General features: G+C 39.2%; 1 protein-coding gene across 8 annotated transcripts in view; it reads left to right on the top strand.

Moving 5' to 3' along the window:
• The window catches only part of LOC109484487 (probable voltage-dependent N-type calcium channel subunit alpha-1B), a 157,441-nt gene that overhangs the window by 99,350 nt on the left and 44,506 nt on the right, over nt 1–13,585 (top strand). For all 8 annotated transcript variants that reach the window (XM_019787757.1, XM_019787759.1, XM_019787761.1 and 5 more), the window contains 7 exons: nt 4,396–4,508; nt 4,937–5,049; nt 5,731–5,862; nt 6,364–6,436; nt 6,915–7,035; nt 8,857–8,925; nt 9,655–9,772. In XM_019787757.1, the coding sequence (XP_019643316.1) occupies nt 4,396–4,508; nt 4,937–5,049; nt 5,731–5,862; nt 6,364–6,436; nt 6,915–7,035; nt 8,857–8,925; nt 9,655–9,772 (739 nt within the window). The remainder of the gene's footprint in view (nt 1–4,395; nt 4,509–4,936; nt 5,050–5,730; nt 5,863–6,363; nt 6,437–6,914; nt 7,036–8,856; nt 8,926–9,654; nt 9,773–13,585) is intronic.

Consider the following 13,585-nt stretch of genomic DNA (forward strand, 5'->3'; position numbering starts at 1 on the left):
CACTGCCATGGTTCATCACGGACAGGACCCCCTTCTCACATCCTTCCTAGGTCAGTCTTATTTGTTACGTTTTATAATACCGAAGAAAAACATATTGTTTTTGCTCTGTTTCTTCCTCTTCTTCTTCTTCTTCTCCAAACAGTGACCTCTGACCTGACCAATCACATGATTTGTTGACGTCTGTCACCATGGTGACTGGTGTTGGGTTACATAATGTTGCAATTTCATGGTCTGCTCTGCTCCTGTCACCATATACTAGTAGTACATGTACAAAATGTATGTGAATGTGTTGGAGCAAGAATTAACAGAGCAGACCATGTTCGAAAGTAAACATTATGCATTTGCTTTGCAAACGTTACTTCTCTAGTTTGTTTGTTTGTTTGTTTTGCATAACTGTTAGACCACCTTTATAACAGTTTATCCATTAAAAACCAGCCTCACAGCCAGTAAAAAACATGCTGAATAACACAGATTTGTACAGTTGATTGTCTGGCAAATAAAAATTAACATTACAATACATATACAAACACACAAACAAAAATATTACAAAAAGCCTCACACTGGGCACTAAACTGAGCGTCCTAAGAGTCTTACTGAGAAGACTTGTTGTACAGGCATATTGGCCTGTGTAAGAAAGATTTTTTCAGTCTTTTCGTACGGGGCTGCTGGTACCGTAAGTGCTGTTCCAAAACCCGTAATGTATTGTGCATACCACTTTGGCAGAACGCCTCATATAAGGTTGTACTCGCATATATAAGGTTAACATCCCATCTGTAGTTTCCAAATGTTATGTCGGAAAAGATATCATCTGCAACAGGCAAAATTCTGATGCAACGTTGACCAAACATTCAACCAAAAACGTGAAAAATCAGGGTTTTGCGCAGGCGCAGTACGTTCTGCCGACGTGCTGAAGTAATGAAGCCTGGTATAAAAGGAGGTTGACAGTATGAGGAATCCACGCTGACAATCCTGCTGACAGAGGAAGGATCACAAGCCAGAGGGTTGCTTCAAGTCAGGCTTTCGGAACTCTCTCTTACCCAAATACGGATGAGTTTGTTCCAGACCTTTGTCACCTCTCCAACATGCCTGATGTACTTGAAAAGGTGTAGGTGGGGAAACAGACAGGGTAACTGATGGTGCACCTTATTTCTGCATCTGTTATGCCCAAATTCTTTGTTGCCGAGATATGCCGAACATAACAGCAACTGGCATTGAAGAACAGAAGAAAAAAGTCACACCTCCAGAGGATTTGGAAATTCAGAACCATGCATATATATTTCAATGCAGTTTGAATGTCAGAGAATTAGTGGTATGGAGTTTAATGTGTCTCATAGGGTAATGGTGTTATGTAACAGTGATGTAACTAGGAAGTGTTACCATCAATTCAGCACCAAGGACAGTGTTAGTCAGCATCACATACTGTAATTCACTTGATGTTTACGGAAGCAAATGTTTGCGGTCTGAGAAAAATGGACATGTTTGCCGAACTATATGTTCACATTGGCGGCAGGCACAGAAAAAAGATTGTTGAATCATTTGTTCACAGTAATGATAAGTTTGAGGTGCAGAAGTGACCACGAAAACTGCGAACATACAGTACTGCAAAAAAATCATAAATTACAGTATGAACTGTAAATGCCATGGGATAACTGAACATTTACAGTAAAGGATTCTAAAATAAAATGTATTTCAGTAATAACTCCCGAATCATAAATATCTTCCAGGTTACATTTTGCATCAATTTTCAAGCCCTGCATGCAGTAATTCCATCCCAGACTGAATTTTAGTATTCATGACATACAGGATGAAAATTACAGGCTATTAACCAACATTTCTACAGGGTTGCTGAGATTCAATGAAGCAAAATCAGACATGCAAAAAACTCAATTAGTCGTAGCAGCGGCAGGGTGCCAGTGTTTTCATTAGATTAGAAAGTGCATGAACTCAACATGTTATTACTTGACAAGATCTAAGCAGATATAGTTTTCAATCATTAGAAGGGAATATTTCTATATTAAACTATGATGGTCTACTTTCTAGATTTTATTTTGCCAGCTTGTGAACTTTCCCTACAATAATCAGAAGTTTCACATTTTTCCCCATTTAGGCCACACCAATTTAATTTGTTGGTTCTCGGATTTTTTCAGAAAAAATATGAAGCGACAGGGCGAAAAAAAATAAAAATAAAAACAGGTCTAGGCATCCTATTATAGGCTTAAATGCTACAAAATGAGCCATGAAGTCAACACAAAAGGCTGGGTTGAAATTTAAACATTGAATTTTGAACTTTTAATCAAACCACTGCAATGATAGATGGGAAAACTGTAACAACTAGGAGGAAAAGGACTTTCCTCAACTGTTGGGGGGCAAAACATGAGCATTTTTCAGTTGATTCAGGACCAGAATCAAATTTTTTTTTTGCAAATCAGAAAAGAATGAAGAGGCGAATCCGAGAACCAACAAATTAAATTGGTGTGGCCTTATTATAATCTGAATATTTCTATAGTGGAGTCTTCAAATCATTTTCTAGCAAAGTATTAGCAAATCTCTCGTATTGTGAGATACTACATTTACAGTAAAGGATCATGTGAGAGGTGCATGTTTTTTCCGGGGTAAGAAAATACAGAAAAATTTGTGATAAGCCTGTCTGTGTATCTTTCGTTAACTACAATCCTTGCCTTCAAAGCCATGCCTTCAAGTATCAGAGTTATCAACCAAGGATTGAGGTGTTCAAGAATTCATTCTTTCCTAGAACTATCGCAGAATGGAACTCGCTGTTACCAAGTACAGTAGGGGCATTGTCATTAGATAGCTTTAAGCAACGTCTAGAGTTAGATGTTCAAGGGTTAGGTGTAACAAGTCAATAATTATTGGTGTAATGTAGCCAGCTGCCACCGTGCCGCATGCCTGCGAAGCTGGTGTGTTACGCCGAAGGGCGGTTATACCGGCTATACAGATACAGAAGCTGGTGTGTTACGCCGAAGGGCGGTTATACCGGCTATACAGATACAGAAGCTGGTGTGTTACGCCGAAGGGCGGTTATACCGGCTATACAGATACAGAAGCTGGTGTGTTACGCCGAAGGTACAGATACAATCTATGTGTAAAGTAATCAAAAGTTAGATGACTTTTAGAGCCTCCTGGTGGCTCACTCCAGATACAATGCCACAAATAGTCAGAGGGCAAGTGTGCTGGATTCTAAAGTTCACCTGTTGATGGACATTAATGGATACTGACTTTTGTATGCTCAGGTTGAGAACAGAAGCGGGAAACTTTTGACCTTTCCTGTGAAGTTCAAGGCTAGATGGTTCATGTTAAATCAGATAAATCTAGTATACACTTTAGGCCATACCAAGTTAAGTTGTTGGTTCTCGGATTTTTTCACAAAAAATGTGAAGTGACAGGGCGAAAAAAAATTTAAAAAATAAAAACAGGTCTAGGCATCCTATTGCAGCCCCAAATGAAGTCAACACAAAAGGCTGGGTTAATACTTAAACAATTTTTGAACTTTTAATCAAACCACTGGAAAAACTAGGAAGAAAAGGACTTTGCTCAACTGTTGGCATCAAAATGTGAACATATTTGAGTTGATTCAGATCCAGAATCTCTTTTTTTTTTGCAAATCAGAAAATGATGAAGAGGCAAATGCAAGAACCAACAAATTAAATTTGTGTGGTCCTAAATCTAGTATGCACTTTACTGCTGTATGAAAAACATTTCAGTTGATGCTTGCCTTTTTATGTACATAATATTGTATGTCAATTATTCATGACTAAACACTCTGCTGACATTTGAAAGAAGTTGAGGGTGAGAAATTGCAAATGAAACCCAAGAAAACAAGGCTTTAATATGGGGATTTGATACCTAGGACCTTTTGGTATAAGGTCACAAGGCTTTGTGCAGTGGTGTTGAATAGAAGCCATGATGAAGTAGAGTTGTATGTAATGCTGAGTCAGCACTTAAGATCAACAGGTTGTCTTACATCCTTTAAGAGGTAACTAAAGATCAAGCAGGCTGTTGAGGAGTCTAAGGAGTAAGTACATGTGTACATGACTATTGTATGTTGTGACATCGTTTCCATGGCAGGGCTCAAAATACTGGGTGCACGTGCACTTTAGTACACCCAAATTTGGAGCTGTTCACCCAATTTTTTTTCTGTTGGTGCACCGGTGCAACCAAATATTTTTGTAGCTTTATGTATGCAAAGATGTTAAATAGTATAGTTGTATACAGCATATTCTTAACATCTAAGTGTCAGAAAAATAATAAAATCATTATTGTAGTACTTTTCTTTACAATACATAATTATTTTTTTCTGAGTTGTGTGCTCCAGTGAAGCTATTCCCAAAATGAATTTTGAGACCTTCATGGTGATTTTACTGTTTCTGTCCACAGATTTTGCCGAGATTGGCTTCCTCTGCCTCTTCATACTGGAAATGCTTGTGAAGATGTACGGGCTGGGCCCCAAACAGTACTTCCGATCAGCGTTCAACCGCTTTGACTGTGCTGTGAGTATCAACACCATCTGCTGAACTAAGATTGTGCATGGAAACCTTTTGTCTTTAATGTGTTGCTTGTAATGTCTCTAGAGCCTTAAGTTCCAAGAATCATGATCAGTATTGTGTTGTTGTGTTGTTCTTCCATCATTCTCCACAATGACCAATGACATCAGTATTTGTTAACAGTGGAAAAGAGACTTGTTGCAGGACATGTAGGTATTGTCATGAAAGTTCATCAGTGTTGGTAGTTACATGTTTGGAGCTAAAACTTGTTCACACCTAGAGCTTTCAACCAGTCACTCTTTTCTACTTCAGTAGTCTGGTCTTTGTCAGTAGACTAAGAAAAAACAGAGTGGGACTGTAATGAAATACTCTAGATGAGAAAAATTATCTTGTGTTGTAACAAAAGTTTATCTCTTAACATGTGTTTTCTCCAGGTCATCATTGGGAGCATATTTGAAGTGGTGTGGACGACCCTGAAACCAGGACAATCCTTCGGCATCTCAGTACTACGAGCCCTCCGCCTCCTCAGGATATTCAAAGTAACAAAGTAAGTACATGTATATAGTAGAGGGGATTCATTCCTCAAGCTACCGACATCTTGCACACGCAGTCGTCCCTCAGTGAGACACCAGGAGCCGCATAGTTCCTGTTTAGAACTTTTATTCAGCCTGTCACACAGCCCATAACAAAGTAAGGAAACAAGTCAAAGGATAAAGGGGCTTTCTTTTACACAACTAATATTGTCTCTATCAGACACCTTCCTCTGAGAGCTTCTGACTGGAGTTCTGCTTCTTGCCGCTATATGTAGGCGATGCAGGTGGCACTTTTGTGTAAAAGAAAACCCCAATATCCTATACTCTACCAAGCTGATGAAACTTTTTAAAGAAGAAGTCAAAGATCTCATACCTCTATGGAATATTTACAGACTTTATAAGTTTCTTGTTTTTAGTCATCGTGGTGAATTTCTCATAGATTCATTCTCCCACTTGATCCCATTAAGTGTCTTCCAAGTTGTTACGGTAACTTTCCAAACAATGGTTTGATTAAATGTTCAAAATTTATTGTTTGACTTATAAACTAGTCTGGTATGTCCATGGCTCCTATGGTAACATTTAGGACTATCATAGGATGCTTAGGCCTTTTTTTTGCATTGCCCCGTCGCTTCATATCTTTTCTGAGAAAATCAAATTGGTGTGGTCTTATTCCACGTTGTGTGTTTGTGTTCCAGGTACTGGGGAGCGCTGAGTAACCTCGTGATTTCCCTGCTCAACTCGATGCGCTCCATCATCAGCCTGTTGTTCCTTCTCTTCCTCTTCCTGCTCATCTTCGCCCTGCTGGGGATGCAGCTGTTTGGAGGAGAGTAAGTAGCCAATCAGCTTCTGGTGTGCAATGAGCCAATCGGTGTCTAGCAATCAGTGAGCCAATCAGCTTGCAGTCAAGGAGACAATCACCTTCTAGCAAGCAATGAGCCAGTCAGTTTCTAGCAAGCAATGAGCCAATCGGCTTCTAGCAATCAGAGATCCAATCAGTGTCTAGCAATGTGTGAGCCAATCAGCTTCTAGCAAGTGATGAGCCCATCAGCTTCTAGCAAGTAATGAGCCAATCAGTATCTAGCAATCAGTGAGCCAATCGGCTTCTAGCAGCGAATGAGCCAATCAGCTTCCGGCATGTAATGAGCCAATCAGCTTCTACTGAGAAGCAATGACTAAGCCAATCAGCTTCTAGGAGTGAGCCAATCAGCTTCTTCTTAGAAGCAATCAGTGTGCCAATCAGCTTCTAGCAGCAAATGAGCCAATCAGCTTCTGGCATGTAATGAGCCAATCAGCTTCTAGTAGTTGCTAAACTTTCCTGTCTTTTCCAGGTTCAACTTTGACGATGGACGGCCCGCAAGCAACTTTGATACCTTCCCAATAGCATTGCTGACAGTATTCCAGGTATGGTACTCATCATCATCATCATGTGCTGGTGTGATTTTTCTCTATATAGTGACTAAAACACTACAACATTACTAGAAAAAGAGACAAACTTCTTAATGTTCATGTGCATGTGGTCTGCAATAAATATGTGTAATATACTATGAGGTGTTGAGGATATACATGTAGGGATTTTCTTCCTACACAACAATGTTTCTCACCTGCTTATGTTTTGATGCCAGTCAGATGTCTTCCTCAGAGCTTCTGACTGGAGTACATACTGCTTCTTGCTGCAATATGTGGACAAAATAGGCAGGGCTTCTGCAGCAAGAACACATCCCAAATTTAAACATGGCTAAGTGTGTATCCCCCCATCATCCTGGATCATTACTGGGGTTGACTTCCTTATTCAAACAGCTTCCTTGATCCAGCAGAAATTATTGTTGGGTGTAACATGTTGAGTTGACCACAAACTAACAACAACTAACTTTGTTGTTAGATCTTGACCGGAGAGGATTGGAACGAGGTAATGTACGCTGCCATCAAGGCTAAGGGAGGAGTCAAAGGGCAGGGAATGATCTACAGCTCCTACTTCATCATACTCGTCATGTTCGGCAACTGTATCCTTTTTACATTCGCCAAGAAGGTTATGTTTTCCATAGCGTTTGTGTGTGTGTGTTATGTATGTATGTATGTAAGTGTGTATGTGTTTTAGCATGATAACTCAAGAAGCGTTGGAAGGATTGTCATGCGGCACACACACATACGCACATACACACATACATACATACATACATATTGTTTGGCATCTGTATCCTTCACACCATGCACGTGTTTCAGCTTGACAATTTGTCAGCCTGATTTTTGTTCAGGAGAGCCAAAGAAGCAAATCAGAATAGGGATAATATTTTAAAAGAGCACAGCTATATTTGACTTTACACAGACAATTGACTTACCACCATATCCAAAACACATTTGAATCTTGTATCTTCTTTGAAAAAATTGATTATGGCATGCAGTAAGCTATAACAAAATGATGTTATTAGTACACTGGGAAAATCTTACACAGGTATTGTGAGACGTTCCATGGAAATGTGCACCTTTCTCCAAACAAAATCCTGATGGTGGATGCACTTTGATATTTAATTCTTCATTATTACTTCATACCATGCCGACCTTTGGGAACTCCGAGTGAAAATGTCATTAGTTTATTGGTCGTCACTGCAGTGAAAAAGATAATTGAAAGGATGACATTTACTTTTGAGTGCTCCTCGTTTTCCTCCACATCTTTCCCTAAACTAAAGGTGTGTTCCCTGCAAGGGTTTATTAAATAACTGTAATATGGTAAAATTAACTGCGGTGAAGGTAGGTTAATGTAAAATTAACAGGCCATATGGTTGCAAGCAGATAAAGTGGAAGAGAACAGAAACGGAGAAAGGAAAACAGTCAAATGTAAAATCGTATCAATCATTTAACGACACCTCTCATTCCCATTGGGACCCTAAGACTACCATTAAAAAGACTCTGTTCTCAAGGTGTACTTAAAAAGGTCTTAAACAACAGGATATCTGAAGCATGCATACTGATCCTGCATTTGTACATCTCTTGCACATGTTACTATTCAAACAATATATGGGTGTCTTCTGAGGCTGTCTCAAAAACTCACCCACCGCAGGGTAAAATTTGCAGGACATTGTTATCGAGCTAATCAGGAAATTGTTTCTTCTGTCCTTCTCTGGAAGCTAAGAGGTCGAGTACACTGCAGAAGTCTGACTTTTACCGATACCTTAACTAGAGACCCTGGCATAGAACTTGAATACTTAGGAAATGTAATGTTAGATAGAGAGAACTGGAGAGTTGTATGTGATGGCATAGAGCCCGGCTGATAGGCCGCTAATGTATGTATGTATGTATATCTCTTTGAAATTAATTTTCTTTAACGTGGCCATGGTATTAGTGTACGTGGAAGAATTATGAAAGTTGATGTAACATCTGTGTCCATAATATCACCATAGTCCATAATATCGCCACCTTGAGAAAAAGTGTGCTTAAAGATATTTTACTGCAACATACCCTAGGTATGTACATTTGAGGTGTGCAGGAGTACGTACCAAAAGTATGTTACAGTAAAAATATCTTAAAGCACACTATTTCTCAAGGTGGTGATATTATGGACCCTGGTGATATTATGGACACGGATGTTAACATCTATGTAGGACATAAGAATTCCTTGACCAAATTGAACAGACACACTCAATGCCTACTTAAAAAGATCTTAAAACAACAGGATATCTGAAGCATGCATACTGGTCCTGCATTAGTATATCTCTTTGAAATTCATGTTCTTCAACTTGGCTGTGGTATTAGTGTACCTGGAAGAATTATAAAAGTTGTTGTTACATCTATGTAGGACATAAGAATTCCTTGACCAACCTGAACAGACACACTGCTGAATGTGTTCTTGGCCATCGCTGTGGACAACTTGGCAAATGCCGAAGAAATCACAAAAGGTTAGTAAAAACCCTGTGTTCAGCACCAAGGACAGATACAGCAATGTCAGTTATAACATTGTTCAGCACTAAGGACAGAGACAGCAACGCTAGTTAGTGATGGCATTGTCAACACTAAGAGCAGGTGAAGCTGTGTTAGGGATGATATTGTCAGGATCAAGGACAGGAACAGCAGTGATAAAGATAACATTGTTCGCCAACAAGGACAGGGACAGCAATGTTAGTTTCAGCACCAAGGATAGGGATAGTAGTGTCAACTATACAATTGTTCAGCGCTACGTGAAGGTACAGTAGTGTGAGTGAGGGCATGGCCAGCACTAAGGGAAAGAACAGCAGTGTTTATTATGATGTTCAGAACCAAGAACAGCATTGTTAGTACAGGCATGTTCAGCACCAAGGACAGGGACAGTTGTGTCACTTAGAAAAATGACATTGTTGGAACCAAGGACAGGGACAGCAATGTTAGTGAGGACATTGTCAGAGTCAAGGACAGGGGCAACAGTGTTACTTTCAGTGCAAAGGACAGGTACAGTAGTGACAATTGTCAGATAACAATGTGTAGGTAAAGCAGTGCTAGTGAGGGTGCATTCAGGGACAGCAATGTTAGTCTCAGCACCAAGGACAGGGACAGTGCTAGTAAGACAATTTCCGGCCCTAAGAGCAGGTACAGCAGTATAGCCAGCACCAAAAATACAAGCAAATAATAACCAACATTTCCTCCAACTTCAGGTGACGTAGAAGAAGACGAGGAGAAAGCTAAAGCTCGCGAACAGAAGATTAAGGAGGAACTGAAAGACTTCAGCCCAACCTCTGGCCCTCCACACGGCCCTACCACCATCATAGCTCTGTAAGTCATTCTTAAACTTTTCTTTCAAAACTTAATGTTACTGTACTGTATGTAAAAAAAGTAGCCTGGGCCTTGCAAGGACTGTTTTGAAACTGCCATGAAGACACATTTAAAACTGTTTATCTCTGTACGTAAAAGTTAATAGCCAGGGCCTTAATTGCAAGGGCATTTAGCTTGAACAGACTGTTTTGAGGTTATTAATTTGAAACTGCCATGAGAAGGGCCAAGAGAGGAGCCATGAAAACACATCAAAAAGGGTGTCAGATAAAAATGGGTATCTGTATCTGGGCAGCTGGCACACCTTTTCTTTTTGTACTTTGTTCAGTAGTCGTTGCCACACGTTGTACCTTGTACAATTTTTGTGCAATAAAGTACTTATCTGCCCTTCAGTGTAACGCAACAACTGGTTACAGTTGCATTGACCTTGATCTTTGAAACACCCCACTAAAAACAACAACAAGCAGAATGTAAATCCTTCATTGAACTACCACAAAAAGAAGTACCAGTAATATGCTGTCATTGTCAATGAAAGAAGTAATATTCTTTAACACATAACATAAATGTTTAATGAAAAACTGTTTTAATGTTTCACTTTAGTATTTGTTTTAGGTGTCTCTCTCTCTATCCGGTTTATCGTCTGTTGTTCCCTATAACCGAGGGTTAGACATGCTTTGCACACTGATGCTGGGGCTTGATGGTAGCTCGCCATTTGCCTCTGTCCTGTGGTTCTTGGGTACAGCAAATTTCAAATTTCAATGTCATCCAAAGAATTAATCTAATGCACCATATTTCAAACAGCATATGACAGACAGCTTCGAAGGTTGTCTGCTGCAGTGACCTATGAAATCCCCAGGATGCTGCCACAGTGCTGTGCCCCAGAAATCTTTGATTCCTGACGTTTCCGGAGGGGACTTTTGCAAATGATTGTTTTAGGCAGTGAACTTTATGGGTAATCTGTTACAAACATGATTGATGGCAGTTCAGGAAACTGTATAAAGATGTTTATACAGTTGGTTTGTGTACAAGGGCAGGGGGCGTCACTACCTGAAACCTGTATATGACTGTCTCTTGTCACGTGATTATCACATCAAGTCACGTGACAAGAGAACTCCAAGACGAGATCTTAATCGCTCCAAGACGAGATCTTAATCGGGTTGAAGAAGGGACAAAGTACGTCTTGAAGGCTCCCCAGTTTAGCTGAACTTTTGTTGTATGTTTTATGTATAAATATTTTGGCAAAAGTATATTATAAAGATGTTAGCTAAAAAGTCCTTGCAAAACTCAGGCTACTTTTACCCCGTGTTATTGTCATTGTCTTTGAGAAGGTATCACAATCATGATTTTTGCAAACAGTCTTGAGAGCAAAGTCAAAGCAATCCCTTAATCTGTTTCCTAAAGTAAAAGAAAATGAATGCAGTCTTTTTTCCGAGAAACTCTTGTACAAATTGTTTTCCAAGAAATTCTTGTACAAATTTTTTTCCAAGAAATTCTTGCACAAAATTTTTTCCAAGAATTTCTTCTACAAAATTTTTTCTAGACTGTCACAGAAACGATTGATGGTGATACCTTCTCGAATGTTTGTACACGTAACAGAGTGGATCCAATACTCCTACCTTTATTTTATATGTTTAAAACGATTCTGGCAAACGTTTTTTCTCATCCATGGCAACAAAACTAACACAGCTGCATCTTTTGGCTACTCAAATTCCTCACTCCTTCTTTTTGGCTTCTAACCATCTGCTTGTTTGTGGACTTAAGCGGGCTGTATTGTCTCCTCATAGTTTTATACCTAGTCTTATCGTTCTTTGAGAGCCTAAAAGTGTGCATATTATATATTAACTAATGCCATGCTTTGTGGGACCCCCGGTTATATGTTGAGATTGGTGTCTTAACATTTGTCAATCCATGTTTGCATGTGATCATTGTCAACGGTCCATACATTCAGTCAAGTGTTTCATCTACATTGTCCATTTCTCACAACCACATTCCTTAATGTCTTCTGTTGTTCCCCCTTCATACGATGCATGCTTAACATGTACATGGTAGACTTTGCATCCAAGTCATATACAATGTATATAAATAACACTAAACAGCTTTTTGGTTAATTCAGATGTTGGAAATGGGGATTCAATCTTTTTTAAACTGTATCTGGACGTTGTTAAAATCCCATTTTCAAAATCTCACAGATACACAGATGTCAGATTTTACAACTGTTTACATTATATTTCACAACTTCTAAACATTTGGATTAGCAGTTTGATTTTTGCCAACTAAGCTTTAAAAGCTAAAGGGTAGTTTTCTGAATCAAAAAGTCTCCTGTCTGCATTCTCATGCTACATGTATACTGTATGTTTTTTTTTATTTTTGATGTGTGTCCCCACCCTTTCTGTAATGTCAATGTGTGCTACTTATAAATATTTTTGAGTAGCAAACTGTTCAGTAATATTTTGTGTAGCAAACTGTCCAGTTGTGTTACTTGTTTTGCCACATTGTAAACTGTTTTGTCACAAAGATCTGTCTGGGGTTTTGCAAAGCAGGCATGATTACTTTCTAGCCCACTCTCTTCTTTTTTTGCCAAAAGATGGTACCCAGCATACTGTGGTGTTACTAGTATCAAATATCATGATTATATCTGCTTCTCTGGTTGCTGGGAACTTGTTGCATTTCTAGGGATCTTTTAGTTTTTAGTTTCCTTTGTTGTAGATGGTTTTGATTGTTCTGTATTTGTCAATGAGAGCTTCTTTTGGCCAGGAAGTATTGAAGCCATTCTGTGTCATGTTTTGTCTTTGTGTTGTCCACTTTTGTCATGTTGCCTGTGCACGTTTGTGGCCCCTGTGCACCAATCATTCACCATACACACATGCAACTATAGCTCCACAGTTGTAAGCCACCATCCTATACATACATGGCATTGTACCTTTCTACAGAAATATATCTCCATCCCCTTTTTCACTTCTCATCTAAACTGAATCGCCTATAGGGCACACAATAGATAGATTTCATCCCTTATTTGATATCAACATGGACCAGACAATGCTCAACATGTCAACATGGTTTGACCAATAAAGTCTTCCAATTCAGCACATCAACTGCCTCTAGTACTGTCGACCGTGATACTTGACTCTTGCTTATTGCTTGTGAATGAAAGCAGTGAGAGAATATAGCCTGCTTAAGCTGCACTAAAGCAAGCACTCTCATTGCCTCTATACCTTTTATGCCTGAAAAGGGGTTTTTCTCTGCATTGAAAGCTTCATTTTGCAGTTTTATCTCTCTCTACGGAGCCTTGTTGTAAAGAAAGAGAAACTTAGACTACATCTCTGGGCTTGCTTTCAAGGTGAACAGTTTCTTGACTGAATGTTAAGCATATCAAAATTTGATCCAGGAGTATTGGACCTGTAAGCTCTACATGTTGAGTCTCAGCAATGCGCTCCTTTTTTTTAGTAGAATAATTTGATAACAGACTGGTGTTGAAATGCATGATGCTGGTTGACTTTTTTCTCATCTCTACTTCTTGAGGAAAATATTGCTTTTCTTAAACTGCTGTAAATTCTGGTTCCATTTTTTTGCTAAAGCCAGGATCTATAAAGTTTGCTGCATGGTTTGCAGTGTTTTTTCTCTTTCTCTTTTTCTGCCATGCATGTGATTCAAATCTTGGCATTTTTAACCCTTAATGTTTTTATATGAGTCTGGCTTTCTTATAGTAAATGCTAACTAACAGTGGTGATGAGCGGAAAAGATTCTAAAGAAGCTATCTGCATGGCTTGTGTGGTGGCACTAACTAACCCCTGTAACCAAATGACCAAATCTATGCAA

This window comes from Branchiostoma belcheri, unplaced genomic scaffold (assembly GCF_001625305.1).
Source record: "Branchiostoma belcheri isolate BF01 breed outbred unplaced genomic scaffold, Haploidv18h27 scaffold7, whole genome shotgun sequence".
NCBI classification, from domain to species: Eukaryota; Metazoa; Chordata; class Leptocardii; order Amphioxiformes; family Branchiostomatidae; genus Branchiostoma; species Branchiostoma belcheri.